The 26,896-nt window shown below is 36.8% G+C and overlaps 1 protein-coding gene across 16 annotated transcripts in view; it reads left to right on the top strand.

The window, feature by feature from the left end:
• Positions 1-26,896, top strand: part of DST (dystonin) — a 1,587,602-nt gene that overhangs the window by 1,341,692 nt on the left and 219,014 nt on the right. For 10 of the 16 annotated variants that reach the window (XM_050788765.1, XM_050788756.1, XM_050788769.1 and 7 more), the window contains 3 exons: positions 7,260-7,349; positions 9,650-9,727; positions 11,892-11,984. In XM_050788765.1, the coding sequence (XP_050644722.1) occupies positions 7,260-7,349; positions 9,650-9,727; positions 11,892-11,984 (261 nt within the window). Of the gene's footprint in view, positions 1-7,259; positions 7,350-7,875; positions 7,975-9,649; positions 9,728-11,891; positions 11,985-17,919; positions 19,293-26,896 lie in introns of those variants that run through there. The other 6 variants (XM_050788752.1, XM_050788754.1, XM_050788755.1 and 3 more) reach the window with 2 other exon arrangements.

Genomic DNA, 26,896 nt, shown 5'->3' with positions numbered 1-26,896 from the left:
CCCTTTCAGTTACATTATAATTGCCCCACACCAAGATCTGTACAGCTATGCAAGAGATGAAAAATCTATAGGTTCAGGGGAAAATGTGAGCAAAAATAGATTTTTTATGTGTTTTCTTGCTAATAAAAGGGAAGATAGGAAAGATAGAGACCTAAACCCAAACCAAACCAGAACCAACCAACCCAAACCTCAAACTGTTACAGAAAAGTTACCTACTTGAAAATATTTACAAATGGAAATAGCCTTTTAAAAAGGTTACTGAAACCATGGCGAGACTGTATAGAAGAGAATAAAAATACCTAGGTGAAACAGTGACTAAAATACCCCAAATCTTAAAGTGTTTATCTGTAATATATTAATAAATGTTTTTATTCTATTTAACTACCTAGTTCCACCTTGTGGTGAAAGACTAGAAAAGGCCATTCAGTTTTTGCATTTTAATTATAGATTGCCAACCCAGAAGCTTAAAAGAGAAACCTTCTTTGTCAAGGAGTGAATCAGGTCCAAAGAAAGTAGACACATTATTTGTACTGCCTAGTGCCAATGTGGATTTTAAAAAAGTCTCTATTATTTTATCCATTAATACCTTAAGATGTATAACTAATATCTTTATTTCATAGTTTAAAAATAACCTAAAGGAGATGAATTCTATGTGGCCTTAATGTTGACTTAACATAGTACCTTAAAAAACCATAACCACCTTTTTATCATGCCAAAGAAGAATATTTCCCTATTATACTCAGCTGTACCAATTTCACATTTATAATAATTTAGGTAGAATATGAATTGTAGTTTTATTCTTTCACAACTCCTGAAGAAGTAGTACTGAAATAAATTTGTAATGAAAAAACCACTTTAGATAAGGCAGCTACCTAAGGTAATACAATGTTTCTGAGCATTTTTTTGTGTGTATTTTAAAAGCATTAATTTTCTTATCAATAATTAATATGTTAATATATTGATATTTATGTTACCTTTATTTATTTTTTCAAGTGGGCTGTCTATAAGGAACTCGCCCAGGAGAACTTGACAGCTTATTTTTTATGAACGTACTTGTTTGATCTAAAAAAATTGCATTGTAAAATGTTTTAATTTATAATTTTCACTAAAGCAAACTATCCTTCTTCTCATCACCCAATTTGTACAAGCCAGTGAGGTGATCTCATTTGGGACAAGTCTTCTTTTATTATTTATGTTTCTTTCTAAAGATAGCTGATTGTTTTCCAGAATACTGTATCCTTTAGATATAGAACTTCTTTAAGAGAGGACTGTGAACCCTTTATGTGGCTGATGTTTTGCTCCCTGCTGCAGAGCACACTAAGATGCCTGCATTTTACCCAAGCTTCATTAATGGAATGTCTCTTCCAGTTTCCTTTTTTCCTGAGGGACCTTTCCTCTATTATTGTGTAATGATTGGGCCCTTGATTTTACCTGTGATTGATTTGTTTTTGCTTAAGATAATAGTTTACAGGGAAGCTTTTATATTGGTCAGAGATATTATGGCCTCATTCTACTTAAAATTCATAGTTTTCTTTGTGTAGGAAAAGTTCAAGTGTCTTAACCTGGGATATAAAGCCTCTGTGTCCACTCGTGCATCGTTCCAGCGTCATCTTCCACCTCATGCTTCATTGACTTCATCACTGCTTTCCTTCCTTCTAACTCATATATAGTTTTGTGTGTCCTTGCCTTTTTCCTTTGTTCATCCTCCTCCCTTCACCTGGAACATTCCCTTCTTCTTTGCTGGGAAGACCCCAGATTGGGTTAAGCTCCTCATAGCTTACTGAGTGTGCTCTGAATGCGTTTACTTTATACTGCAATTTCTTTCCTAAATTTCTTTCATCTCAGATTATAGACTTCAAGAGGTGGCACTCTTATTATTCATCTTTGTACCCATAGAAGTTAAAGGATACCGTGGCATATGATAGATGGATGCTCAATAAATACTTTGTGACCTGAATTGAATTGCAGCTAAACAATAGTAATATGTTTAAATAATGGGAAGTAAAATTTTTGTGAAATTTGTCTAGATTAGCATCAATCACTATAACGTTAGACTTTTAAAAAAGGAAGTTTAAACATTCAGCAAGCAGCTATATAATGATTCTCTTTTCTTCAAAGCTGAATTTGATTTAGCCTATATAAAACCAAACAATTATAGGTTAACAAAAGGAAATTTTCAGTGTAGTGTTTTTGATCAGTTAAGCCAGTTAGGTAATACAGACCTGGTGTGATCTACTCTGTTCTCTCTCCAAAATAAATTTGAAATATTGTCCATGTCATCACCAGCATCTTGTTTAGAATTTTTGTTGCGCATAGAATGTTTTCTAGTCTATTTTTCTTTCTTGGGATATTCTTTTAAGTAAAATATTAGTGCCCCCTAGAGGTAAACTCTAGGTGCAATGCTGTATACATATTTTTTAAAAATACTGCAAAATTCTACTAGAATTGTGTGAAATACAGAAAATGCTGTATCACCCTTGTTATGTAATTCAAGTTATGTAAGTTAATCCCAGAGTATTTCATAGTGCTTTTACTTTGCTCATCACTTCCTCTAGCACTATTGATCCAGACAGTTTTTTGTCCCATAGGGAGAAAGTATCCAAAAAGAGAAGAAGGAATGCTTTATTAAAAACTGAAAATGGAATGTTAGGGATATTGGCAGTTAGTATAGTCATCTGTGAAGGACAGTTACCAGGCCAAATGCCTATGACTCACTCCTGGGGTAAAATAAAAGCTTTTCTATGTAGGCTTTAACTGTTTACTTTCCCTTCTTTTCTTTCCCTTAAATTTCTTGCTAGATTAGATTGGAACCCCAATTCTTTCCCCTCAGTTCATTCTCGACCACCCTTTACCCATAATGTTGATTTTAAATTTTTAATAGCATCCTCTTTTATTCCATTCATTTGTGCTGAGGAAACTGACCCAGTATTATAAAGTACTTAGCACAAAGTTAGGCATCTAGTAGTAACTCATGGTGTGTATGTTTTTGTTTATTATTGTTAGTGACATTTGCTTTTCGGAGAAAGATATCTTATATTTTGTAGGACATTTTCCATGTACAGTATTTCTGTGGACCCTCAGAATAATCAGCTGAGACAGGAAAAGCAGGCAGTATCGGGGATAGCCAGTCTCTCTAGATTTTTTTCAAGCATCATAGAAGTTAAATTAGTTTATTTCTGCATTTTCTTGTAAAATTCTTGAGAAATTAAGCCATAAGTCTTAAGAGTATCTTTTATTTTATACATTTTCTAAGTTGACAGATCATTGATTTTAAAAAATGATAATAATTTGATTTAAAGATTACAGACTTTTTGTTCTTTAGGTTGAACTAGGAGTTTTCTGTTTTCCAACCTTTATTTTAAAGATAAAAAAACTGAAGCCTAGAGAGTTTAGGCTGTTGGTACAAATTCATAAGGCCAGGGACAGAAGCGGGACTAAAATGCCTTTTCCTTTATCATAGGTTTTCTCTTTTCCTAATTTAGAGGGAGTCTTACTCCTTCACCGAGGCTGGAGTGGCATGATCTCAGCTCACTGCCACCATGCCCGGCTAACTTTTTGTATTTTTAGTGGAGACAGGGTTTCACCATCTTAGCCGGGCTGGTCTTGAACTCCTGACTTCGTGATCCACCCACCTCAGCTTCCCAAAATGTTAGGATTACAGGTGTGAACCACCGCACCTGGCCCTCTTTTCCTAATTTAGGTTTGCATGGCGTAATATTATTTTCCTTCTCTAAACATGTGTTTTAATTTTTCTTTGTTGTTGCATAAATACAATGGTAACAAATGACACCTGGTTTGGGAAAGTTTCCCTTATGTAGAGGGTTTTGTTCAGTCTGGCAAGTCAAGCTGGCAAGTCACTCCCCATCTTTAACTGTCCTGGAGTGAGAAAGACACAAGAAGTGGAATATAGAGTGAAATGTGAGTCTGGTAGGTTGTAGGCATAGTGGACCAGAGAGCACAGAATTCTCAGCACTATTACAGTTCTGGAAGCCCCCAACCCAATCATGTGCTTGGATTCTACTGTCCTTCTGTGTACTGAGGATATCAGACCTGCACAATAAAGTCATTTATTTTGAGAGATGAAGCAGCTGGCTGAGGATCAGGAGCTGTATAATGTTGTTTATATAAATATAATCTTTTAGTGTTCCCATTCAGGCTCTTTTAGAGTTTGGCTGCTTTCTGGTTATATTGGAGATATAACTGAGAAGTACACAGATTTAGATGTGTTAATGTACATGACATTCACAAGCTTAGCTTTTCTACCTTGTTTTTAAGTAGGTCTTAGCCTTATAAATTCAAGCTCGTGCCTTAGAATGGAACTGAGTGAATTCTTACAGTGCTCTAATACAAGAGTCCCCAACCCCCAGGCCACAGGCAGGTACTGGTCCGGTCCGGTCCATGGCCTGTTAGGGAGTGGCCTGCACAGCAGGAGGTGAGCACTGGGCCAGCCAGCATTAGCACCTGAGCTCTGCCTCCTGTCCAGATCAGTGATGGTGTTAGATTCTCATAGGAGCATGAACCCTGTTGTTTTGTTTGTTTGTTTTTTGAGACAGAATCTCACTCTGTTGCCCAGGCTGGAGTGCAGTGGCACAATCTTGGCTCACTGCAGCCTCCACCTCACGGGTTCAAGTGATTCTCCTGCCTCAGCCTTCCAAGTAGCTGGGATTACAGGCATACGCCACATCACCTGGCTAATTTTTTGTGTGTATTTTTAGTAGAGATGGGTTTTGCCGTGTTGGCCAGGCTGTTCTCAAACTCCTGACCTCAAGTGATCCGCCCACCTTGGCCTCCCAAAGTGCTGGGGATTACAGGTATGAGCCACCACCGCATGGCTGCAAACCCTTTTGTGAACTGTGCATGTGAGGGATCTAGGTTGTGCTCTCCTTAAGAGAATCCAATGCCTGATGATCTGACATGGAACAGTTTCATCCCAAAATCACCCTCCCCTGCATCTGTGGAAAAATTGTCTTCCATGAGTAGGAAATTGCAGTATTAGTACTCATTTCAGTTAAGTGCTTATCTCTTTGCATACATATCATGCATGTAGTAGATATGTTCCTGAAAAGGCCCTTGAAAATTGATTAATCTCTGAAATACAGTTGAGAAGTTGAGAGAGTTGTCATTTCATGGTATCTCAAGGTAAATATTCTAATTGAATGGATAATTCCTTTGTAAATTATTTGGTTATTTACAGGTCCCTTCCCTTCCCTTCCCTTCCCTTCCCTTCCCTTCCCTTCCCTTCCCTTCCCTTCCCTTCCCTTCCTTTCCTTTCCTTTGCCTTTCCCTTTGCCTTTGCCTTTCCCTTTTTTCCTTTCCTTTTTCCTTTCCTTTCCTTTCCTTTCCATGGAGTCTTACTCTGTCACCCAGGCTGGAGTGCAATGGCTTGATCTCCGCCCACTGCAACCTCCACCTCCCGGGTTACAGTGATTCTCCTGTCTCAGCCTCCTGAGTAGCTGGGATTACAGGCGGCTGCCACCGTGCGCAGCTAATTTTTGTATTTTTAGTTGAAACGGTGTTTCACCACGTTGGTCAGGCTGGTCTCGAACTCCTGACCTCAGGTGATTGATCCACCTGCCTTGGCCTCCCAAAGTGTTGGCATTACAGGCATGAGCCACTGCACCCAGCCGTATTTACAGGATTTTCTAAACAAGGATTGCTTAAAACGTGTTATAACATTTTTTGGGGGGAATAAAGTGTTTTTATACTTTGTCTTACGTTGGTATTATGACATCAGAGATTCAACTGATACTCCTTGGGAATTAGGAAATCAAAATAAAATGTCAGTTTGTAAAGATGGAGACTTGGTTAAAAGTAATTTGATTCACCTTCAGTTTTGCTGTCATTTCAATGGTACTATTGACATGAACAGTTACTTTGTGGTAGAGCTATTGAGCCTAAGCTTAGTATTTATATTATTTGTAGTTAATTATGCCTAGATGGGTAATTGAATATTAAAAGGTTCTGTGACTTACGTAAATAGTGCCAGAACACTGAATGTAAAAGCTGGTAAATTTGATAAGAAATTCCTAAGGGAACTTTTTCTTCATCAATCAAAAACATTTTCTGACACTAACAAAAGATATTGTAAAACATATATATATAGGGAGAGTCAATTAAGATAATAAAATTTTATGGGATTTAAACTATTTTTCGGAACTGAGAGACTTACCATAAAAGTTTGCTTCCAGTTTACATTAGGCCTCTTCTTGTGTTTGTGTTTGTGTAGTTATATAGTTTTGATCATAAGTTTAGATCTTTTCATTACTTTGTGCTATATATTCACTTGACATTTTGGAGGTGCAAAGGAGTTGGATTCATTTGTATACAGGGCTTGTGCCATGGGTGAAGTAGGCGGGATTCTGGTTCCTGCTTCTTTCTGGCCCAGTTCTTTGTTTCCTTTCATGAGAGCAGCCCAGAATTACTGAAAGGTGAGAAAATGGAAATGTGCCAGCCCACCGTGGAGCAGTAATCTTAATAGCCTGCTTTGACATGTGTCTGTCCAACACAAACCTTCTAGTGGGCCACGTGGTTACTAGAGCTATCCCTACTTGGCAGGCTGAACAAAGCTTTTGGGAAATCTTTGATGGTTTGGGTTCTAAAATCACAGACTTCTAAATCAGGCCTATGGAACGGAGGAAGCTATTGTAGGTTGATTGTTGATTTTGTGCTATTTAGGAAAATCTTCCATTATAAGAAGACTTATATTGTGCAGAGGAGGGTTTGGACAGAGGCCTAACCTGACATGTATGGATTTCAAAAAATTTTTTTGAAATAATTATAGGCTCATAGGATATTGACAAAATAATATGTAGAGTCTCGTGTACCCTTCACCCAACTCATGTCTATGGATTTCTAAAAATGTTCCTCTGCATCCTTGATCCTGTTTTGGGCTAGAAGTTCAACTGCGGGGGTGAAAACTCTACCCTCTTGTTAAGGTGACACTGGCCGCTGTATCGGGAATTATGAATAAAGTCAGGGCATTGCCCGTATTTGAAGAATTGTAACCCCATGTAGTAGTCCAGGTTTATGTTTTTTCTAGTGTCTTAAAAATGTAATAATTTGAATTTTCTTTTTGAATTATTAATCTGAAATTCACTTTTTTAAGTTTTTAAATTAAATTTAGTTTTTAAGTAATAAGTGTTTTAAAAATTTAAAAATAGGTGTGTGAATGAATACCATGTGAGGAATGTTTTCTAGTTGTCTCCTTTTTAGGATGATTCTGAGTTCTAGGACCCCAAATTTTGCTTTTCTCTTTGTAGGTTCGAAAGCATGTGAATGATCTCTATGAAGACTTAAGGGATGGACACAATTTGATTTCTCTTTTAGAGGTTCTTTCAGGAGATACCTTGGTAAGTTTTAACTTTCTTATTTTGAAGAACGTGTAATCTTTTCTGCATAGGACCAGTGTGTTTTCAGTGCAGACTATTCAGATTTTTGCAACATTCATCTTTTGAGCTGTGAATTCTGCCTGAAAAAGAAGTTTTGGTTAGATTCCTAAGCATTTTCAAACTTCAAATGACATGAATTTGAGATTGAAGCACTTCGATTACTTCACTTATATAATCAGTTCTATAATTAAAATACTATTTTTGTTCTTGCTTCTTTTTTACCTTTGGGTTTTTTTGCTTAGCAGAAGTTGGATGCATAATATAACCACATATTAAAAGACTTACAAATAGCAAGAAAATAAACATTGCTTTCTGAAAAATGATCTAACCCATTCCGCAGGTGTCATTTTTTTTTTTCTTTTTGTGAACATTACTTCCCTTTCTTGTTACCTGTTCTCCTTCATTATGTTCTGTTCATGCTCTTCTTTTCATTTCTGGTCTGTCTTGTGTCTTTGCTGTCCTATCTTCTGTCTGTTATATTCATTAGCCAAGGGAGCGAGATTTTTTGAAGACCTTACGATTGGTGAGTGCAACAGAAGCATGCGAATATGAACAGCATGAGGATGTGGAGGATGAGGATAAGGGGGTAGGTGTCGCCCCCATAACTTGACTAACCTAGCCGTTCCCATGCGGTGAGCGCTAACCTGATAGAGAAGTAACTCCTGGGTTCAGGCTCCTTTTTAGAAAGCATAGAAAGGACCAAAACCCACATTGAGATAGATGTGTGTGTACCAAAAAACTGGACAAAGGAAATATTTTCTCTTTAAATTACCTTCAGAGAGCTAAAAATGATTGAATTATGTATACATTACTGTGCACTGCATGGTAATTAAACAGGCTTAAAGTACATGATGGCATTTTAGTTAAACAATTTTATATACATTGTATATAAACATGGAAATTTTACAAGTGTACAAATTTTTGTGCAAATTCATTCAATTTCTGGAAGTGATATTGCAAACATGGCAACTATGTATTGCTTTTTATGAAAGAACTTAGGGAAATTTTTTTAGTATTTAAGTTTCTGCTTTAAACCACACCTGTTGGCAATAGGTATTTGATGGACATGTTTTACCTCTCTAATGTATCTCATGTATTTAAAAGGGAGATTTAAAAATCCAGTATCCCAATAGAACTCACAGAGCTGTTTAATCTCCATGACTCTTAGTTGACTGCAGCCTACCTTTGCAAGACAGACGTGCTTCTTCTTTTGTCTTCTACATACCTGGTGCCCCTTGATTTTACTGGAAATTGTGCTTTTGTTGGATCCAGTGGGTAAATTTATCAACATCATTTCTACTTGTTATGCAGAATTTACCTTTCCTTCTGTAGTGTGCTGTCTGTTTTATTATGGCACCTTTGGCTTCAGCAACCTATACATACTGAAGAAGCCAAACTGTCAATTGTCTTTTTTCTTTTTTCCCTTTGGAAGATTTTATGTGATAAATTTCAGCTCCGTTCTTTGTATTTTTTTCTAAGCATTTCTTAGCCCTGTTTCCTTATGTTTTCCTTCATGCTAACTTGTAACGTTTCTTAAGGGAAACGGCATTAAGGAAAATAATTCTCGTCTGTCACTTTTGCTGAGACTGAGAAAATAATTGTGTCCATCCCCAAGTAGAGTAAAACGAGTATAGAGTCCTTTCTGATTATCATAGTGTCCACTTTTGTGAAAAAGCTAAAATAAAATAAAGAGGAAATATATGGTTTTAATTGGTTTTCTCTCTTTCTCTATCATGGCTAAGTAAACCTTCTCTGTCTTTCTCCTTCTTGGTGATTTTTATACTAACTGCATGCTACTTTATCTCATTTTCATTAATATGCCATATGTATATATGTGTGTGTGTGTATATATACAGTTATAAAACACTCTTGCTAATAGTGTTCAATAAGAAGGTAAAATGATGAATGATATTTAATTATTTTTGTGCCTCCATGGCTAAATAATTGTAGGCTAGCATTGTTTTATTACCAAATATTAAAAATCTATATGTTCTGTGACATTTTCTCTTTCCTTTTGTTTAAATAAAAAAATTGTCATAAAGTATATGTTTAAATAAAACATACTTAGAAAAAAATCCATAAGAGTTTACATTCAATCTCAGACAATATAAAGAAATTAAAAACTTCTTAGAAAATCTTATGGCCTTACCTAAACGGTAAATACTGTTTTGATATATTAAGATGAACAGAAAGCATATTTAAATTAGCATGGTCTGTGATAACAGAAACTCTTTTTTATACCTGCATTTTTCTGTTCTTAGCCCAGAGAAAAAGGTCGGATGCGTTTTCACAGACTACAGAATGTACAGATTGCACTTGATTATTTGAAAAGACGCCAGGTATGATGTTTTGAAAATACTATAATCATATAAACATATGTTACTAATACATCTATGTAGAAACATGTCAAGGAATGACAAGGTTAAATTTGCCTGTGAATTATAACCAGTAATCTTGTGCTTTGGTGAAGCAAATATTTAAAAATGTTTTTAAACATTTGCTCCCAAGAAAAGAAATTAGTAGTAGGGATAAGCCCAGAGGAATTATAAGTGACTACATTTCCATCTATATAAGAACAACTGATTTTCTTTCTGTTTGAATTGGATTGCATTTGCCTAGGAAGTTACTGACATTTTAGTTGCAATAGAATGTTAAGAATGCCTATGAACAGTTCTTAATTATGGGGAAGCAATACTTTATTTTTTATACTTGATATATAAAAATAGTCAATTTTTATAAAAATACTTTATATAATACTTTTAATTAAGTGTAAGCATTTTTCATACTTAGTAGTGATAAGGCAATATTTTGTTTTTTATAAGTAGATAATATTGGATAATTTATGAGTAAAGATATAACAGCATTTCTGAAACTAGCCCCCAACTTGCTTGAGGTGTCAGGAGAAATCATGGAAAAGAATTAATAATATATTGGATATGATCTTGATTTGATGGCATTACATATTATAGTGTCATAAGCCAAAATATTAGTAATTTTTTCAATTGGTAGAAAAAGAATGTGGGAGAGTTGAAAATTATTGAAGACAGTGAGAGTCAGAGGGGACAGCAACAATTTTGTTTTTTTAATAGTTTGAAAAAAGGGTAGAGATTGGGTGTGGTGGCTCATGCCTGTAATCTCAGCACTTTGGGAGGCTGAGGCGTGAGGATCACTTGAGCCCAGGAAATTGAGGATGTGGTGAGCCATGATTGCAATATTGCACTCCAGCCTGGGTAACAGAATGAGCCCTGTCTCAAAAAAAAAAAAAAAAAAAAAAAAAAAAAAGGCAAGGGAGAGAGGGAGAGGTAAACACTAGCTTTTATTATTTCTTCATTATTATTCGTCAATATTATGAACATTAAGATGCTTTTCCCTATTAAATACTACTAAATCCTCAGTGCTTAAATATATTGATGTTTGCTCATTGTTCATCATTCTCGTGGAAGATTCCAGAAGGATACTTCCGAAATGTTTTCTGGCAGTATTTTGTCCAAGAAGTAAAATGTTAAATATCATAGTATATAATTCTTAGTATTTAAATTCATGATATTAAATGATTTTGTCCAGGAAGTAAATGGATCATCATTGGATTTATTTACCTGAATGCACAGTTTGACAGTTGATAAGCTTTAAGTCTGAGTATTATATTATTTTAAAATATTTGAACAGCCTTCGAAATGCTCAGTGACTTATATATTTATGGCATATTGATAGCAAGATAATGCTAGTTATTTTAAAACCTTATAATGGAAATTTGAGAAAGTTGTTAGAATTGTTAGAATAGTTTCATACTTAATGGTAAGAGTAAAATAAAATTTATTTTTAAAAGACAAAATTATTTCTAATTTTAAGATCTCAAGTATTTAGGACTTCTCACTTGAGGAATTGTACTTTTGTATTGACAAGTGAATGCTTTTAGTACTTGCTCTGGAACAGCAGTCCCCAACCTTTTTGGCAACAGGGACTGGTTTCATGGAAGACTATTTTTCCATGAACTGGGTGGTGGGGGTAGTGGGGGTTGTTTCAGCATGAAACTGTTTCACCTCAAATCATCAGGCATTAGGTTTTTGTAAGGAGTGCGCAACCTAGATCCCTCAAATGCGCAGTTCACAAATAGGGTTTGCACCTCTATAGGAATCGAATGCTGTGGCTGATCTGACAGGAGGCAGAGTTCAGGTGGTAATGCTTCCTGGCCCACTTACCTCCTGCTGTGCAGCCCAGTCCCTATTGTATAGGTTTGGGGGTTGGGTTGGGGATGTCTGCCGGTGGAAGACAAGAATGCAATAATACTTGCTCTTTCTTTGTTGTTATCGTATAATTTGTAATATAAAATGATTGAGAATAAGGGTAAAACAGTATTTAGTTGACTACTGGTATTTAAATTATTCAATTTTTTTCTTCGTATAATTTAGAAGTGCTAATTTAGAAGTGCTTTTATGTAGGTAAAGATAACTGGTTCAGGTTTGATAAACAGTTGGTTTTATCTTTTCTTCACATACAAAACAGGTGAAATTAGTGAATATTAGAAATGATGACATAACAGATGGAAATCCCAAATTGACTTTGGGATTAATCTGGACAATAATTTTGCACTTTCAGGTAAGCCCAAATTTTCTTAATTTCAGCTTCTAATTGCTAGTTTTCAGGTGGTTCATATGAAGGGTGAATGACACATTCATGTTCTATGGAAGAAAAATAAATTTCAAACTTCTTTCTTTAAGTAATATATTTGAATTGTTCTTTTAAGCAACATGCTGCTTGTGAATCTGGCAACTAGTTTCCTGTTCTTGATAAACTTAAATATAGTTTTAAAGACAATGTTTGTAATCTCAGAATTGGAAGACATATTTCTTTTTGTTGACTGGAGACACATATTTTTTGCTCATTGGAAAGTATTACCTGTTTTAGATACTTAAATGTGTATGATTAGTCCTTATTTAGAATGTTTTTTATTAATACAGACTCTTAGCTATGTCAACTATTTCCTCCTTTGATAGACACTAGATGGCAGTATAATTATAAAGAGATGTGAAGTAGAAGAAAAGTCTTCATGTTTTTTGCAGAGCTGTGCTTTCTCTCTTTAGATTTGAGGAAAGTGCATATTTGTTGACTGAATTATTATCTAATAAACCTGAGCCAATTGACGACCGATTTTGATTTAGTTTTGGGGAAATGATACATTAGAAAGAGTCTTCATTTGATTTAAGGAGATTCCTAACTTTAGAACTTGCTTTAGTTTACTAACTGCTGGTCTGCTCAAGAACTGTTCTGCTACTAGAGGTGGGAAGGAGGGGAAAAAGGACATGGGCTGTGAAACTACCTCTTCTGCACTGTGCTCCCTGTCTGGGTGATGGGATCATCTGACCCCAAACCTCAACATCATGTAATATACCTATGTAATAAATCTGCACTTGTACCCCCTGAATCTAAAATAAAAGTTTAAATTATTAAAAAACCCCAGAAATGTTGTGTGTACAGCACAGAGCCTGACCCACAGTAGGCACTCAGTACATCTTACCGATTGATTACTGTACAGTTGGATCTTGAAGGAGGAAGAGATCCCTTGCCAGCTTCAAAAAGGACCTGGGGTTTTGAAACAAATCTGGTGAGGAGTAAGAATTTTTTTAAGGCTGGGCACGGTGGCTCATACCTGTAATCCCAGCACTTTGGGAGGCTGAGGCGGGCAGATCACAAGGTCAGGAGATCGAGACCATCCTAGCTAACATGGTGAAACCCCGTCTCCACTAAAAATTACAAACAATTAGCCAGGTGTGGTGGCATGCGCCTGTAGTCCCAGCTACTCGAGAGGCTGAGGTGGGAGACTCTCTTGAACCCAGGAGGTGGAGGTTGCAGTGAACTGAGATTGTGCCACTGCACTCCAGCCTGGGCCAGAGAGCAAGACACTATCTCAAAAAAAATTTTTTTTTTTTTTTAAATTGGCTGAAGTACAGGTTATGTAGTCAAATGGTGGAGAATAATGTACCTGGGGGGCTCGTTGGAACAGGATAGATTTGACAGGTATGGAGAGTTACAGGAAGCAGAGTCTAGGTAGGTCTAGGACCTGAACAGGCAACTGAATAGTTTCAGCAGAAGAACATTCATGGAGATCCAGGTAATTGAAGGAAAAGGTGTTAGCCAGCCAGACTACAGGGCAGCTAATACAGGTGGATGTCCACTTAGCTGGGCTGTTAATGTCAAGAAGAGCCAGTAACCAGAACTGGAAGCTAGGACCCCAAAGGACTGAGGGATCCCATTACTGGAGGACTCTATCCTTAGGGGATCAAATATATTGAACCTAAATGAATGCAATAATTTGGCATGAAGCACAGAACCAGACCTTGTTATCAGAACTGTGTAAAGTCTAAGTAGAACCAACCAAAAAGCTGATTTCATATGGAGTTCTTCAGTGGCTTTGTTGGGGATCACTTAATTAGCCCTAAGTGGGTCAGATCCTAGAGCTTTTAGTAGGGTTGAAACTGCAAGAACCCCAGCTGGGAAAGTCAGAGACCTACTGGAGAGAATCAATCACTTCACCACCAGCTGGTGAGGTAGGCTGTGTCTGAGTTTTGAATGTTAGACCAAGGATCACTGGGGCAATGGAAAGCATTCAGGCTTTGGAGGGAGGCAGAATTAAGTTTCGTTCTTGGCTCTTTTACTTATTGTTGTGATGCCAGTGGGTAAGTCATGTTACTACTCTGAGCTTAAAAAAAAATGTGTTTCTGTTCATCGCTTTCCTTTTTCTGTCCATAAATCTTTTTCAATGACAGGACCTGTGCTAGAGTCTTTCTGAATCCATTCTGGTTTGGAGGCTGCCTGATTCCCAAATTGCTTTTCGCTCAATTAAATTTTGCTAAATTTTAAAAAGTGTGTTTTAGGAAACAACATCCATTAGTTCTATGTAAAATATCTAGAAATAAGCAGAGTCCATAGTAAGAGAGATAAGCTGTGAAGCTGAGGTAGTGATAAAGGTCAGGACTCAGTTGGGATGCAAAATTGAATAGAAGATATCACACTTTGCAGGAAGAAAGAAAGGGACTTGAACACAGGGCATAGAGGATGAAGGAAAGGGATTTATTAAAGATAACAAAACTTTTTAGCCTGAGAGATTAAGAAACAGTAGACTACTGAGAGACATGGGGGTGATGCTAAGGGGAAAAGCAATGACCTTCTGGGCAGGCTTGATGGGATGGTGGGATATCCTGTGCATCTGTCTACTGAGCAGTTGGAGACATGAGTGGAGCTGAGAAGCCAGAGGTACAGATATAAACTTGGGGAAGTTATCACTACACAAGTGATCACTGTTTTTATCATAAAGAGGGAATCTTCAGGGGACCCAAAAGAAGAGCACAAATGGAGAAGAGATGAGAGCTAAGGATAGAAATTTGGAGAAGGCCCATGGTTATGGGTGCAGGAGAAGATTCTGCTGAGGAAAGAGAAAAGAAGCATTTGGAGAGATGAATGAAATAATAGGAAAATGTACTGACGAAAACAAGGGAAGAGAATTTCAAGTAGAAAGAATGGTGAGCAGTATGAAATGCCACTAGAGACCACAAGAAAATTAAGGTGGAGTATAGGTCAATAGTTTCATCTAGAAAGAAGACCTTGGAGACCCAAACTCCTGGGAGCAGAGACTAGAAAATAACAAGCCAAAATGTGCAGAAGGATTGAGGGGTAGAAGCATGTATTTAGAGGCTGAGTTTGAGAAAATTTAAAGCAAAAGTCTTCAAAAAGGAATTGTGTACTAAGAGAGCCCTTTTGGGTTCAGCTGCCTTTGGAGGAGAGAGGAAGACTAGTCACAGAAGTACCGAAAGAAGTTTCGCAGGCCGGGCGCGGTTGCTCACACCTATAATCCCAGCACTCTGGGAGGCCGAGGCAGGCGAATCACCTGAGGTTGGGAGTTCAAGACCAGCCTGACCAACATGGAGAAACCCAGTATCTACTAAAAATATAAAATTAGCCGGACGTCGTGGCACATGCCTGTAATTCCAACCACTCAGGAGGCTGAGGCAGGAGAATCACTTGAACCCAGGAGGCAGAGGTTGCAGCGAGCTGAGATCACGCCATTGCACTCCAGTCTGGGCAACAAGAGCAAAACTCTGTCTCAAAAAAAAAAAAAAAAAAAAAAAAATTGCTTCTAATATCCTGTGGCATAATGTTCTAGAATCCATTGTATTTTAGGGCTTCAATTATAAGATGATATAACAAATTATCACCAATATTTTTAAATTAGACCAAGGTCTATTTGGAATGGAACGCATCTATGTTTTGGTTAAATGGAAGTGTTCTCTCATATTTAAATGAAATAATTTTTTTTAGTACTACCATAACTTGAGATTAGAATTGTTTTTTGTTATGCCAAGATACAAAGATTTGTAAGAGTGGTAATCATCCTCACTCAAAGTGACTCTCAGCCTTTTTCTCTCTACATAAATAATGGAAGCGATTTGAAAAGACCAATTTGTTTTATTTTAACAATATTTGTTGTAGCATCATAAATGGAATCTATTTTTCAGTCAGGCTTTCTGAAGGTAAGCATTATCATTACAGTAATCCTATATCATTAGCCACCACATGCTAGATCCAGAGATACTAAGGTAATGAAGTATATTGTTCTGTTTATTGGGAGAGTATACATGAAATTAACTATAACATAAGGTGATGAATATTATTGATGATATAAATGAAAATAGAATTGTATGGGAAAGGAGCATCGTAGTGGGATCGGGATGGTTTTAGAGAACATGGGACATTTTCACAGATGTTAGAGATAGGTTTTGAAAGATGAATGCCAGTAACCAGGCAGACTAAGTTGGGCTATTTCTGGGAGAGGTAGCAGTGTATATGGCCTAGAAATGGACAGCTGCTGAGTTTGGCAGGTGTATTAGTTCATTTTGTGTTGCTGTAAAGGCATACCTGAGGCTGAGTAGTTTATAAAGAACAGAAAAAAGCTTTATTTGAATCATCACGGTTCTGCAGGCTGTACAAGAGACATGGTCCTGGCATCTGCTTCTGATAAGGTCTCAGGAAATTGTTTAGTCTTGGTGGAAGAAAAGGGTGAAGCAGGATTGTCTCATGGTGAGAGAGAGAGAGAGAAGGAGGAGGAGGGGTAGGAGGTACCAGGTTTTTTCAAACAACTAACTCTTTTTTTTTTTTTTTTTTTTTTTTTTTTGAGACGGAGTCTCACTCTCACCCAGGCTGGAGTGCAGTCAGTGGTGCAATCTTGGCTCACTGCAACCTCCACTTCCTGGGTTCAAGTGATTCTCCTGCCTCAGCCTCCCAAGTAGCTGGGATTACAGGCATGCATCACCATGTCTGGCTAATTTTTGTATTTTTATTAGAGGCGGGGTTTTACCATGTTGGCCAGGCTGGTTTTGAACTCCTGACCTCAAGCAGTCCACCTGCCTCGGCCTCCCAAAGGGCTGGGATTGCAGGCATGAACTACTATTGCTGGCCTCAAACAACTAACTCTTAAGTGGGTAAGAGCTCATTACTGTGGGGATGGCACAAAGCCGTTCATGAGGGAGCCGCTTCCATGACCCAGACACCCCCTACTAGGCCTAACTCCAACATTGGGAGTCACATTTTCAACATGAGATTTGGAGGGGACAAATATCTAAACTTCATCAGTGGAGATGGAGGGAAGGATTGGGGGAGTGCAGATCACTGGTTGCCTTTCCATCATGTTAGTACAAATACCAGCGATTATACATTTATATTCTCTTGAATAAGGTACCACTCATTGCCTTTGAATACATTGAAAATCAAGTTAAAAACAAAAAAAAATCTGAGACCTTATTTTTACCAGCTTATCTTCTGAGATATTCAGTTTTTGCTACTGGAGAATATTTTTAAATGAATAAGGAAAATTTTACAATGCAGGATCTGTTATTGACAGACATCTGCGGTATCATTGCAAACTTGACTAATTGAATATTCTTACTTAGTAAAATATAATGAGTTCCATCTTTTGATCAGTCTAAAGACTACCTAGTGAAAGGCAATTACTAATTTTTTTAATAGTGAAATGATTTCTGCTTACGTGTAAATCCATTTCATGCCATTCTATTTTTTTTTTTTTTAACGATGTCTATGACTAAGTGTTAGAAATATGCACACCTTGGATAATCAAGTTTCATGCTGACTCATTATTTTTCCAGCAAGTCCCTCATAAAAACTGTATAATATTTAACTAGGGTATAATTATAAAAGTTACATATAAAGTTTAACTGCATATATATATGTATATATATATATGAATGCACATATATTTCCTTTTGCTAAGTGTTTCATGCTTTAAATTACATAATTTATCTATTTGCTCACATTAAAGTCCTAATAATTAGATGAAGTGATGGCTTGGAAATTTATATTATTTGAAAAGTATTATAAACTATTTTAAAAGATTGATTTTTTAGAAACAATTTTATTAGAGAATTCTAAGCATTTACCACTTATCTCTCCTGCTAGCTATTGAATCATCTTGTTATTTTTTATGACTTGTTTTGAATAAGAGTCTTAATATAATTTACAGAGATATTTGAGCTTTTGGTTTGTTTCTTTGTGTGCAAGTACCAAAATTAGTTGGTATTTCTTAAGAAAAAAAAATTATGTGGTAGAGGGTAGAGAGTCTCTGAAGTTCAATTTGAAAGGCACTTTGAAACTAAATTTGAAGGGCACTTTCCCAAATCTCTCCTGACTGGTATTTGCTTTCTGTTTGCTCTCATTCGTTGAACCACCGATAGTTTCAAAGGTTAAGTGCAAACTTCGTTAGTGTATCTGCATTTCAGAAAACTGAAAGTTAAAAACAGTCATAATCTTCTCATACAGTGAAGCTAAGGGTTTGCCTTGCGAGCTCATCAGTGTTGTAATTTGACAGTGAACAGTAATGTTTGTCTAAGAGGATTGGTGGCCAGAAATAAGCCACAGTGTCTAATGAGACACAGGGACCGGCTGGGCAGGATGCCACAGCATTTCTTGTGTGTGCCTTTCTCATAAGCAAAATGGCCTCAGACTGAAGAGGATGGTCATGAAGTCTGTGTGGAACAGACGTCAGAGTGGAATTTTCAGACTTAATGGAGAGGATCTAAGTAAGCTCTGGATTTTGAAATGAGTGAAATTGTGGAGCTGTGATCTCCTACAAATCAAATGGGGAATGTCTGTGGATGTGTAAGAGCTGAGAAGGAAGAACAATATGTAGATCCTGCCAAAACTCCTTTGAACCCTGAAAAATACTCTCCTGGAAGAAAATACTTCAGAAGAAAACCAATCAAGAAAACTGGAGGTGACAAAGAGTCAGTTAAGGCAAACAATGAAAATGAAGACAAGAAGAAGAGCAGCAGTCAGCCTTCAAAAGAACAGCCAGCTCCTTTATCCAGGGGACTGGTACAGCAGGAATCTGTTACCCTACACTCTGCCCTGGGAGATGGTATTCAGCAAAAGAAGACAGAAGTTGTAGCTGACAGTGTTAAACAGAAACTTCTGCCGAGTGCTGTAAGCAGTTGGTCTGACCATGTGAATACTTCTCCTGCTGAAGACAGTGAAACAGAAGTAAAAGTTAGTGAGCTGGATGAAAGGATTTCAGAAAAAGACAGCACTCCATATTGCGCAAAGAGGAAGAAGCATTTAGATGATGTCAACACAAGCGAAATAACATTCCAGGAAAAAACTGATGTTTTTTCTTTTCGAAAGGCAGCCAGCTTAAGCTCTGTTCCCTCGAGTATAGAAAGATCTCTCGAAAAAAGTGGGTTTGCTGAAGACCCATCAAAAGGTTATAGCAGTATACAAGAAAAGCAAAACACTGAGAGATTTTGCCCTCATGCAACACAGCATTTTCAGTTTAAAAAAAAGAGATGCCATTCCCTTTATACTAGTGTGTCCTCTGTTTCTAAGGACACAGATGGAAATGAGGTAAGTGAAATGTGGAGTCTGAGTTCAAGTAAATAAGTATTTCAGGTGCTCCATCAGACTCACATCTAATTTGTCTTTCATAAAGTTATTTTCATATTAGTGCATGTAAAAGCCGTAGAGTTTCATTGCGTTTTATTTGTAGCCTCAGGTTTGATTATTATGGTTTTATTTTTGTGCTGTGCACATTCTTTGATCCCACTTTAGTCTAAAAATCCTGTACATTTTCATTATTGGTGGAAGACTTTAAAAAGCACTACAGTAAGAGAGTGCATATCTTTCAAATTTTTCTAGTTCATGATTCTTGACTTTGCCTGTGGAATAGCCTGTGGAAACTTAGTTGGACTGTAGGTAAAAGTTCAATTAGAAAATAGTCATGAGAAGACAATAGCTTTGTAACAAATAATAGGATACTGTAAAATTATCAGTCAATACCGACTTGCTGATTCATAAGTTTGGAAAGCCAGATTCTGGTTCTTTGTTGATTTTCATGTGCAGAAACATTCACATAATTGCTGTCAATTCTGTGCTTATGTTTTGAGGGTCAGGACACGTCTTTTCTCTTCCTTTATGTTATTCCCCAGCCCCAGTCTAAAATCAGAAATTGTTAGGGTAGCAGCCATAGGAATTTGAAAATGACACAGACTGCCAGGAAGTTTAGATCTTTATTCCTAATACTGATATTTAGCTTTAGAGAAGTTACTTATCTGGGGTTTTTACTTGTCTTTAAAGTATGATTAGATAGGTATTTATTAATTGCTCAAGAAATGTATTATCCAAATAACCTCTACATGTTACTACTGAGGAGTTGATGGCTTTTTCTTTAAGCTATTCCTAACTTTATCTTTTAATAAAACATCTGAACATAAAGAGTATTTGTGATGTTAATCATTCTTGGCAAGGTCATTGTATCAATGAGCAGAGATCATTTGCATAATGATAGAATGAGGTTTTATGAGGTTTAGCGTACGCCATCATCACTGACCTTGGTGGCTGAGTTCTCCTGAAGGTGTCCTGTTTATATACTCTGCTACACCTTGCCAATATTATGTCATCAGTTCTGTTTGTATTTTACAGTGGTTACATTTTAAAAAGAAAACATTCAGTCTGTGTCGTTATCTGTGTAGCTCTGGCATAATGGCCAGTGCAAAAGAAAACTACTTGACTACTATATGTTTATGAATATAAGCAGTTGGTTTAATTTCACATATGTTTTCCAACTGTTTTCTTGCATAATTTGGCTTCAAGTAAGCTGTACATTTTTGCATTAATGGAAATTTTTATAATCTGTTTCCTTAGTGGTACATTAGCCTTTCCTTCAATGGAAAATATATGTGGAAATAAGTCACAAACTGACCGATCAGATTTGTGAAATAACTGTGATGCAATATATATAAAGCCTGACATCATCTTGGTCAAAGCTGGATGGGTAGTCATTATTTTTTCTGAAGGGTTTGATGTCTCATGTCCCTGTAGTTCAGATAAAGACTATTTGTTTATTCTGTGGCACACAAAGAGTCAAAATCAACAGTTTAGCTATTCCTCTTAGGACATTCTTCCTGTTACCTTGGAGTTGTTTGACTCTGTCTCTTTATCTTTGGTTGGAAACTTCCACATAACTCTTTATCTTGCATGGGATTCTATATTTTTCATTGGAGAATTAGTGAGATTGCTGAAAGCCAATGAGAGCTTCCAGCCGCTTCATTGGCATTTCATCCCGGAAATGGCCGAGTAACCAACATTCCTTTTGTTTGCTCTTTTTCATAGCTTCCCTATGTGATCAGTTTTTGCTCTGAGTTGCATGTAGGGTTGGACTCAACTTTCGAGTTAACTTCTAAATAGAATAGTGTACAATTTTTTGAACTTATTTTAACCTGACTTGATCTCCCCTAGTCCTGTGACATTCATCATTCTCAGTCTACCTCCCCTTTGAGTTGTTGCAATGACACACTGACCTAGAGTGGTCTTCTTGGCTCGAGGGACTCTGTGGAGGCCACTCATCCAGCCCTTCCTGCTGCATATAAATGTTATCAACATGTTATATCTTTATTAGGATAAGTAGGTAAAAAAGGAGTATCTTAGATTTGTATACTGCTTTGGAATTGGAAAAATGGTTTCAGACACATTATGTCATTTGATCATCCCAACAACTGTATGAAATAGGCAAAATAGACTATGCCTCATATACAGAATGAAAAAATGGAAACTCAAAGAGGTTAAATAAATCCTTAAGGCAATATGGTAAATAAGATTACCTGAGTTAAATTATGGCACGATATCCCACTTGTTTTGCCTGTCAATGAAATTTAAGGGAGATTGCTAAAAAGTTAGAGCAGGAATTGATATTAATAGTGTCGTCTGTGAAGGATATGTTATAAACAGGTGGCAGAAGGTAGATTGTTTTGGGAGACAAGGAGTAATGAGCTCAGTGTTTGTACCTTTTTCAAGGATCTTCTGTTTGTCCAAGACTCACCTTGTACCTTGTGACAAGGTTTCCTACCTTTGTCCTTGAGCTCTTTCCAGAAAACATTCTTTTTTCTTTAGTTTCACAAATCCCACCTCTTCCCAGTTTTGTTAAGTTGATATTAGCAAAGATAGTTGTTTTCATCATCTATAGACTGTGGGTTCTCTAATCTGACCATATACATGTAAGAGTCATCTGAAGATATTTCAAAAAAGATAGATGCCTGGATGTCACCTGCAGTTGGGTGCTCTGTAGGTGATTCTAAGGGTCAGGATGTTGGATAGGGACCTTTTTACTCTTCTTATTCTACAGCAGTACTTCTTAAAGCCTGGCCCCAGGGTCCCTGCAGAAGAATCCTCTAGATTGCTTATTGAAAAACACCTTGCTTGAGATTTAATTTAATCAAAATATCTTCTGTCATGAGACAGTATTATATATGTTTTAGGCACCTGCTCATGTGTTTTTAAAAACACACCAGATTTAGAGAACCAGCATCACCTTAGCTTAGCGTTTACCATCTCATTTTCTTCTTAATGTAGGTTTTCTGATAAGCAATGTGGATTATGGCCTGGCAGGCAGAAAATAGAAGTTCTTCTAGTCAGGCTTTGCCACCAGAGAGCTGCATGACTTAGGCAGTCTTCTTTATTTCTCTAAGTCTCAGTTTTACTTTCTATAAAAGGAGCATACTGGACTAGATCATGATCCTACTGCTAATAATAATGCTATTTGTTGAGTCCTGCTATATTCGAAGTACTCCACAACTACATAAATCTTCAGAGCAAGTCTCAGAAGTGTTCTGTTATGAGCTCCATCTTTACAGATGAGGAAACTGAGTCTTAGGAAAGTTAAGTAGCTTACTCAACTCACTTAACAATGAGTGGTACAGCTTTGATCTGACCCAAAATTGTCTGCCAGGCTGAACTCTTACCTGATGCAATTTACCCTCCTTTTCCTACATACATCTTTCCAGTTTTAAATTTCTGTGAATTCATGTACATAAGTATATGCCTTTTTGTTTGTCCAGTGTTATTCCTGCTCTCTTTTTCCCTCTCTTCCTTTATTTCTTTATCAAACATTTATTATGTATTGAACCCAAACTAGGCACCCTGAGATAAGTAAAATGTAACTCTTTTCCTTGTGCATTATATCTCATTGTTTGTTCATAACAAATGACAGGAGACCATGGCTGTAAAGTTAGTCACTTGAGAATTAGTCACCTGGGATGATGATCAGTGTAAGTTTAACTTCTCAGCAAAACATGTGGTGGCTCTATTAAGTAATGAAAATTGAACTGCATTTCTGTTCCTTTCCATCCTTTGGTGAATTGCTGATGAGTAGTGCAGTGGCCTAAAGTAAAAAAACAAAGAGAGAAGGTTAAGAAATGAGTGTGGCTGTTGTACACAATATATTGTCAGTCTCTGAATAATGAAGAGTTGAATATTTTCATTACATTGGCTTTTGTATTTAAAAAACTTTGAAAAAAATTAAGAACCATCTCAGAATGTGAGAGGAATTACGTTCAACCTACCTGAAATATATTTATTCATTATTTTTTTCTTTCACCAACTCTTTTAAGAAGTTTAGACTTTAAAATTTATGATTGGAATTCAAGGACCAGGGTAAAATCTGAATGTGTTTAGCCTTGCTCCACAGATCTTGAAGATGAAGGTCATTCATTCTATAATTGACTAACTCATTTCTTGCTGAACCATTTTATCTCTTTCTTTAAACATGAACATTCATATTGATTTCTCTTGACTATTTCTAGTCATTTAGATTTCATAACCAGTTTGTGAAAATATAGTTTTAGAATAATTGCATAGAATTTGGGTCCCTATCAGCATTATGATGCCTTTCTCTGCCTTTTAAGTTAAATGAAGGACATACACAGTTTGAATCCTTTGCTTTACAAAAAAAGGTATTTTTTTCCCCCTGTTTAAATAAGTAAATGAGAATTTGTTCAAAGTAGTTATCAATTTAGAGCATTAGCACTTGGACTTTATCAACTTATTAATTACTTTTGTTCTCTATTTCACCCCTCCCTTATATAGGCAGTTTGTACCAGTTAAAGTTTTAAAAATGTTTGTGCCATCTTTACAGTTAAAAATATTTTGTGAAGCATTTTCACACTTTTTTTTTTTTTTTTAACTTGGAAGCAGATGCTAAAAATGTGTTGATTACATTTGTTTCTGCCAAAATAGTTTAAACATTTTTAAAGAAATTGTCCTTGGAAACAAACATCTTGGCTTGGAAATATTTGTCTGTGTTGACAAATTCAATATGGAATTTGCTTTAGCTTGACTATAGTGTCAAGTGATGTGATTAAAAGAGTTTTAGAAATATAATACCCTCTTACACGCCTCCATTCACTGTGGGGCAGGCACTGTTCTTAGCCGTGTGTGTGTATCTCTTAGTCTCTCACACCAAGAAGATTCTATTATTATACTCGTTTTACAAAAGAAGAAACTGAGGCCCAGAGAAGTCACAGGGCTAGAAAATAGTGGGAACAGGAAGTGAATTCCAGTTGCTGCCATCCACAGCTTTGCACCAATCTTCCTCCCAGTGTTAAGCTTTTACTCTTGCAATAATGAAATTCATGAGGTAGGAGAAGAATCCTGAGCTTCACCTTCTCCGGCTTGCTGCTTTCATTCTTACTAATATCTACACTCTCTGAAATAGAATATAATCCTTATTTTTATTTTAATAGAAACATATGAAAGGATTTAATTTTCATTTGCTAGTGTTTTCGTATCTGAGTCTCTAAATCAATAGGGATTTGTGTTCCGCACAGAAGAACACTTGACTGTCATTTCTACATCCACTGTGTGTCCCACAAGTCAGTTTCTGCTTCTGTAGGAGGTGGTCCATGGATAGGTAAAACTCTCTCAGCAGTGTTATGGGGAATCACTTAGCTTGGCAGAGCAGGGGAAGAGAACTTACAAGATGTTGAGTCAGAAGGCTTACATCAACGCAGGTCTTATTATTCCCATCCTTAAAATTGGGGTAGTTTCTTGTTTTGAGGATTAAATGAGGTCACATATGTGAAAAAGACTTAGGAGACTGTAAAGTGCTTTGTAATGTATATCTTTTTGTCTTCTGTTTCTGGAGAAAAGAGAAATACTTTGTGACCATCCTGTAAATAGAAAGAATTCTGTAAGTTTTCAAAACTTTTAACAGGACACGTCTTTCTCTCCTTCAGACACAGAACATTCTGTATAACCAGAATAGGCTGCCATCTTCCCCTCCCTCTGTGATCCCATCTCCATTCATCCTCTCATTTCCTTAGCAGATATTTACTAAGTATCTATTATGTGTCATACAGTGTGCTGACTGTATTCTTCCAATTCCATAGTTAGCTTAAAACTTTGTCAGCCTTCTTAGACAAGGTAGCATGAAACTAAAAGAAAAATAAAAAAACAACAACAATGAAAACCCTGTCAATTTGTTGGAATGGAAATACCCTTGGAAGGAACCATTTAAAAAAATATTTAAGATTCAGTGGGTACATGTGCAGGTTTGTTAAATATTGCATAATCCTGAGGTTGGAGCTTCCAATGATCCTGTCATGTAATACTTGATAGGTAGTTTTTCAACCCTTGTCCCACTCTTACCATCCCCACTTTTGGAATACCCAGTGTTTGTTATTCCCATCTCTGTGTCTGTGTATACTCAGTGTTTAGCTGTCACTGACAAGTGAGAACATGTGGTTTTTGGTATTCTGTTCCTGTGTTAATTCACTTAGTATAATGACTTCCAGCTGCATCCATGTTTTTGCAAAGGACATGATTTTGCTTTTTTTTTGATGGCTGTGTAGTACTCTATGTATGGCTCTATATACCACATTTTCTTTATCCAGTCCATTGTTGACAGACACCTAAGTTGATTCCCATGTCTTTGCTATTGTGACTAGTGCTGTGATAAACATACGAGTGCAGATGTCTTTTTAGAAGAATGATTTATTTTCCTTTGGTTATATACCCAGTAATGGGACTGCTCAGTTGAATGATAGTTTTGCTTTTAGTCCTTCGAGAAATATCCAAACTGCATTCCACAGGGACTGAACTAATTTGCATTTCCACTAACAGTGTATAAGCATCCCTTTTTCTCTGCAACCACACCAACATCCTATTATTATTTTGACTTTTTTTTAATTTTAATTTTTACTTTTTTGATATGGAGTCTCACTCTGTTGCCCAGGCTAGAGTTCAGTGGCGTGATCTCTGCTCTTCAAGGGATTCTCCTACCTCAGCGTCCCGAGTAGCTGGGATTACAGGCATCCACCACGCCTGGCTAATTTTTGTATTTTTAGTAGAGATGAGGTTTCACCATGTTTGCCAGGTTGTTCTCGAACCCCTGACCTCAGGTGATCCACCTGCCTTGGTCTCCCTAAGTGCTGGGATTACAGGCATGAGCCACCCAGCCTTGACTTTTTATTAATGACCATTATGACTGGTGTGAGATGGTATCTCATTGTGGTTCTGATTTGCATCTCTTTAATGATCGGTGATATTGAGCATTTTTTCGTGTGTTTTTTGACCGTTTGTATGACTTCTTCTGAGAAGTGTCAACATCATTAAAACGTGGGCAATGGACATGAATAGAAGTGTCATTTGTTTTTTCCTTGTTGATTTGTTTAAGGTCCTTATAGATTCTGGATATTAGTTCTTTTTCAGATTCATAGTCTGCAAATTTTTTTTTTCCATTTTAAAATTAGATCATCTGTTTACTCTGTTGACAGTTTCTTTTGCTGTGCAGAAGCTCTTTAGTTTAGTTAGGTCTGGAACCAATTCTTGAAGCTCATTTTGGTTATTTACACTTCACTAGTGCAGATACACTTCAAAGGCGTTATTGAGAGTAACTGATACCAGAGAGGAAGAGAACATAATGCCAGAGGCAAATCTGGTCTTCTCTCTGGGGTGGGGGGATTGGGTGGGGACTGTTGATTAAGGAGGTACAACTGGTCTAGTGAGGAAAATTTTTATGGACCCTGACATCCAGTTCATCTGAGAGATCCAGGACTGTATCTTCCTCTGAAAATGTGTAGTGTTCTGTGTATCAGCTCCTTTGCCAATATAGAAGTTGAGAAGCTCCAGTGAAAAGGGTCTGCCTTTAGGAGTGAGGCAAACCCAGGGGATTCCCTTTC

Source organism: Macaca thibetana, chromosome 4 (assembly GCF_024542745.1).
Source record: "Macaca thibetana thibetana isolate TM-01 chromosome 4, ASM2454274v1, whole genome shotgun sequence".
NCBI lineage: Eukaryota > Metazoa > Chordata > Mammalia > Primates > Cercopithecidae > Macaca > Macaca thibetana.
Note: the sequence above shows the minus strand (reverse complement) of the source record. Positions and strands in the feature narration are given on the sequence as shown.